General features: G+C 45.6%; 1 protein-coding gene across 1 annotated transcript in view; it reads left to right on the forward strand.

Annotated features, from left to right (window-relative positions):
* Window positions 1–5,147, forward strand: part of LOC106584376 (metalloprotease TIKI2) — a 101,009-nt gene extending 95,862 nt beyond the window's left edge. Inside the window, exons 5-7 of the mRNA XM_014169612.3 lie at window positions 1,232–1,328; window positions 3,536–3,787; window positions 4,004–5,147. Coding sequence (XP_014025087.1) covers window positions 1,232–1,328; window positions 3,536–3,787; window positions 4,004–4,241 — 587 coding nt within the window. The 3' untranslated portion in view covers window positions 4,242–5,147. The remainder of the gene's footprint in view (window positions 1–1,231; window positions 1,329–3,535; window positions 3,788–4,003) is intronic.
* Window positions 5,148–6,000: the final 853 nt, after the last annotated feature.

Raw genomic sequence — 6,000 nt, forward strand, 5'->3', positions numbered from 1 at the left:
CATCAAACAGACAGCTTGACCTAACAGACGGAATGCACAGGGCTTTTTTCACTGACCGTAAAAGGGCTTCATAGCTGAAATTAATGAAATATCTGCTTGACAAAGACATGAGGGTCATTGAATCTGCCATTCTGGGAGCAGCCTTCAGCTGTGGAGGGGGCAGGAGAGGATAGGAGAGAGGAAGAAAGGAGTAGAAAGGAGGAGTGGAGCATAGAGGGAAGAGAGAAGGCAAGAGGAGAGACGTGAAGAGAGGAGAGGAGGGGTGAGGAGAAATAAGTAAAAGAGGAGAAAAGAGGAGAGGAGTAGACTGGGCCCCTCAATAGGGTGTCTGTCCCCCCCTCCTCTTCTCTCTTCTCTGGAGGGGCTTGGTGTGGTGGAGGGAGAGTGCTGTAATCTGGCCGTCTGATCTGACCGACACTCGGCGGTAGCCTCTCCTTCCTCCCCTGCCAATCCCCACGCCGTCTTTGAACTCCACCGCCAAGAAAGTGTAGCGCCGCCTTTTCTCCCCTCAGGAATGATCAGAAAAATCATAATAATAAAATAGAGGGTCGGGAAAGCAGGCAAGCTAGGGCCCTTGAAGATTGTCAGCGTGCTGTTAATAAGCTTGGGGAGCGTGCTGGGGGGCTGATGTCAGAGAGCATTAGGCCGTATTACTGGGTTGAGTGACACCTGGGATTATTCACGGTAGGGAGGAATAAAACTGCTTTCATCAGTGTGTGGCGGGGACCTGTCTGTTTGATGTCAGAATGAAGGAATCAGAAAAAAACAAGGGGTTTGGGGAAGGGGGCCAGGAGCAGAGTGCACTACAATATGGGGTCAATAAAGGTCAGTACATAGGAACAAGTGCAGAGAAAGATCAAGGGTCAGTATATGTTAGGAACCAAGGATGGCCTGTCTGCTACCATGAAGGGTCGAACACATCGGACCAAATGTGGATCTCCAATTCATTTACCGATCATTCAGCGAGCTGTTGGCGTCTGACTACTGACATTTTTGTGCGATTCTACATGTGAAATTGGTTTGCAATCGGTTCACAAAGTACTCTCGGCAGGAAAACGCTATCCCTGTCTCTTCACAGTTTTAGACTAGACCATCTTGTAGCTGTCTGTCATCATGACTAAGGATAAGACATTTTCTGGACCACATGGCCTGATCAGGGAAAACTCTGGGCCCTGTCTATCATGTACAGCGTTATTTGAGATGTGAACTGACCTGTTGTGTTTCCTGTTAGGTCACTTCCTGGGGAACCACAGTGTGTTGGACATCCTGAGACAGGAGGGCTACGAGGTGGTGCACACACCATCACACTACCAGGAACCAATCACAGAGTGAGTACAGAGACACACCCGCCCACACAGCAGTGCCACAACCGAAACACATGCACACACATTAACATGTGTATGTATTACGCTCATCGTAAACATTGGACCAAGGTGCAGTGTGGTAGGCGAACATTTTGCTTTTATTTAAAATGAACACCGACAAAACAACAAAATACAAAACGAACACAAAGTTCTGCAGGCTACACAGCAACTATGCAAAAACAAGATCCCACAAACTAAGGTGGGGAAAAAAGCTGCCTAAGTATGATCCCCAATCAGAGACAACGATAGACACCTGCCTCTGATTGGGAACCATACCCGGCAAACAAAGAAATAGAAAAACTAGAATGCCCACCCAAATCACACCCTGACCTAACCAAATAAAGATAATTAAAAGGATTTCTTAGGTCAGGGCGTGACAGTATGGGCATTGGGCACTAATTCATATGAACATTCACAAACATACAGTCTCAGATTTACCACAGAAGTTTACGATACCACATCAACCGTATTCACTCCAGAGCAGAAACACATGACATGTACTAATTGACCCCACATAGATGTACTAAATGTAGCACACATGTTTCAGTACATGTAGTACACCTTTACAACCAGATCTCAGCTATGTAGGAATCCTTTGATTCCCCCATCTCTCCCTCCCCTCGCCAGCTGTGAAAGGTAGGCCAGCCCGCTCCCAGCAGCCCCTTGGCATGGCCACCTCACAGAAAGAGCCTCAACCATCTGCCTCCTGAAGAGGGGAGCTGCATCTCCTCATGGAAACCAGCCCCTAGTCTCCCCCGTGAACTCTCCCACGCCTGAACACCCCGCACGCTGGCCCAGGCTCCCTATCACCCTGCAGGCAGCAGCAGCAGGACTTGGGGGGTTGATCTAAGGCCCGTGCAGGTTGGGCCCATTAAAATAGCAGCGCTAATGGTTACAGCACTCACTTGAACCAGGGTGAAAATGGACAAATGAGGAACAACAAAGGAAATCACATAAAGCAGAGCTACAGTAAAACATCTCATCCATCCTCTGCTTTTACAAACTCACTTCCTTCACTGCAAATTACAGCTGTAACAAACCCATTCCTCCCTGGCTCATACACAGAGCAGGCCCGGGCCCAGCCTCAGCCGAGCTGCAGGCCACAGCAGTTCTGCTTTAAAAGCTGACAAGTGGACTGACTGATTGTGGTCGAAAAACACACAAAACCGCTCAAAACACTTTGTGCTCTCTGATATGAGGTGACAACAACACAATGTGGCAGGAAGCTTTTCGGGAGGTTATGAAGTGTAAACCTCAAAACTGGGCCTGCACCCAGAGGCATCATGTGTTTTCTGCTCAATAGAGAGATTATGACAAAAGGAACCAAAGCAAAGTGACTCAGTGTAGAGTGGCTGTAGCCCACAACAGCCAGCATCTGTAGACAGTGTAATACTGGCTAACACGGAGCTGAACAGTGTGTGGTCTGGACTTGGGGCCTCATTATGATGTCAAACCTCCAGGGTGTTTACTGACGGGAAAGCAATATGACCCTTCATATGCATAGTAGGCAGAAGTTGCCCCTAAACGTTAAGGTCAATTTGAGGGTTTTCTGATCCTAGATCTGTGCCTACAGGCAACTACCGGTAATCAGATAGGGAAGGAAGTGGCATAAATGACAGGTAAGGAATGTGGATTAGTGTAGGGCCAAGTTCCAATGCTTTTGAAATGTATCCTCCTTTCCTGCTGTCATATGACGGTATTGATCAAAGCAATGTAACGGAAACCTTACTTTCTCCTATCTGACTGTGTTACATCCTTGACTACTTCAAGCAAATGAATATGGTAGAGATACATTTCTAAGGTAATGAGTTGTCAGGGTGGTCGGAGGGGTTACAGCTTCCTCCCTTGTGGCTTGTGGCGGATTTAGACACTCAGTAAACTCTTTACAAGCACAGAGGACATTGTGTCCCTGTTGGAAGTTCAAATCCCTTTGGAGCCTATAGGTAGGCTGGAGAGCACCGTGGTGCTCAGGTCACCTTAAACCACACACCATTGCACATTCACACACAACCTCTAAGGAGAACCTCCCTAAAATATATTACGTAAAATAAATAAACTACTCACTAACATTATTCTTTTATCTTTCATCTATTCCAGTGATGAGGGAACATACATCCAGGTCTATACCACAATGTTCTAATATTTAATAAGCATAGTTCTTTGTCCCACAGAGAACCAACAGAGAGCCCCAGCGATGGGGGCTCCGATGCGGGTACAGTCTCTCCGTCTGACTGGGTGACCAGTCCCTCAGACCTGGATGATGGGCTGGAGGGGCTGGAGGACGAGGAGCTGCCCCACATGCTGCTGCCAGACAGCCTGAGCCAGCTGGAGGAGTTTGGGAGACACAAGCGCCCCCGGAAGGCCCACCGCGGTCACAGCCGCCCCCGCCTCTTCAGTGACCTGTGGGTCCGCATCGGGGACGGGTGAGAGGAGAACAAACACACACACTGTCTCTAGCTCTTTATTGAAACCATCCAATGGCAACAAAGAGTATCGTAACATGAAGAGCAGCAGACAGTGCAACTGCACACTCATAGGACAGGATGAGCACTCACACAGCGAGAGACAGTAACAAGATCTGTCAGAAACTACCGCAGTGTTCCTGTTAACCTGACTGATCTGGTTTTCTCACCCTCCAGCACCACACCTCCTCAGCCTAATGTGAGGATAACCAATGACTACGTGACGGTGGAGCCCGCCCTCACCCACCAAGAGCAGCGCAGGAGGACAGACCTCTACCCCCCCATGGAGGCCCCCAGCAAGGCTTCCCCCTCTGCCCTGCCCACCCCCAGCTCAGCCCAGCCCAACACTGGCACCACCCACGCTCTCACCTACCTGCTAACGTTGCTTATCACTTACCTGCTGTTCACCTCCTGACCACACAGTGGAGCTCTCTCCACACACACTGACACTGACTGTCTCCATACCTGAGTGAGCATTGTTATGTGCCATAATCCTAGAACATACAAAGATCTACATATAAAGATTCTGCAAACGGGAACTGGAGGTGGATATTAACTGCTATGGGCATGGAACATACATTACACAGATCATTAGAACATCTGCACATTCACAGGACATGGATATGAGGGTTTGGGACAACAGACAGACAGACAGACAGACAGACAGACAGACAGACAGACAGACAGACAGACAGACAGACAGACAGACAGACAGACAGACAGACAGACAGACAGACAGACAGACAGACAGACAGACAGACAGACAGACAGACAGACAGACAGACAGAGACCTCTGAGACAAACCGGTCCGTCTTCAGGCTTCTGTGAAGGGAGATGCAACAGTCTGTGAAAAGTTATTTAAACTCACACTGTGGAATAAGCTTTTACCCATGATAAAATGGATGAACGGTCTATCAGAGATCTAATGGAAGATACTATATGGCATCTATATTATGAATTTGTCAGTTGTAGAGGCTGAGTCTTTAAACCTCAAGAAAAAAATATGATAGAATAATGAGTATAGCACAAGGTCTGGAACTCTCAGAAGAGTCTAGAGAGATGTCTAAAACCACCTTAAATGAAATATTATTGTGAATAATATTGATATTAATGATGATAATAGACATACTAATGACAATATTAACAGCTATAACTGTAATAAGGTCTTATATCTTATAGACATAGGACGAGGCACACACAGTGAAAGTTTTTGTAAATTGTGCATTTTGTTTATAAAAAAAATATTGTATATTTATTATTTCTTTAAGAGTATATTTTATTGCATTTGATCATTACTGAAAAATAAACTTTTGGAAATTCACTTACATTTCTCGGGCTGCATATTTCTCTCGGCCTACATGTCCATATGAATGCAAGTTAGTATTTTATTTCGAACATAGTGAGTGCAATAATGTAAAGGTCAGGCGTACAGAACATCTAGAGGTGGAATCCTCTAAGTGAATTCACTCAGCCCTCTACTGGTTTCAATGGGCATGCAGGGGTTTGGTCATCAATTTACGCTGGTGCTACTTTCCCCACCAGGTGGCAATGGTGGCTCACGCAAGAAAACAAATCACATGAAACGCTCAAACTCAAATATGAAACCCAAAAAATATCCCATGGTAATGTGGCACCTCTGCTACTTCCATCTCTTTCAGTAATGCTCTTGTTAGCGTGTATATACTACAATTGTTCGTTATGTATAATTTCCACCGGCGTAGTTTTCAGAACAAAAATCTATGTGTTGCCTATTTTCTGCAGCAGGCCTAGTCTACAACATGCGGGAAGATGGAGACAGTGAGTTTACCATGCCAAGAACTCAAATAGACTGCTTAGTTTATAGAATAAGCTACTTTGAAAACTAGAAACTTGGATTGTGGTATTTTCACCTGTGCCATATAATTGTATTAAATCCCCTATTCAGTGTCTTAAATTCATACCAATTATAGACCAATAGCTTTATATATTTAGACTGCTGTAATTTGGTTTAAAAAAACGAAACAATTTCAGTGGTCAAATGTATTTGGTTTATGTTGGCCTACAGTGTATATGTACTAAATTCGAAATATAGGAATACTCTATTGAAAATCCACAGTTGGCCTGATGTAAATTACGAAATGCAATGTTTTCAGGTTGGGTGACAAAACAAGGCTAGAACTTTTCCGTGTTTTGCC

The sequence above is a fragment of the Salmo salar genome, chromosome 23 (assembly GCF_965601325.2).
Source record: "Salmo salar chromosome 23, fSalSal1, whole genome shotgun sequence".
In the NCBI taxonomy this organism is placed as follows: Eukaryota; Metazoa; Chordata; class Actinopteri; order Salmoniformes; family Salmonidae; genus Salmo; species Salmo salar.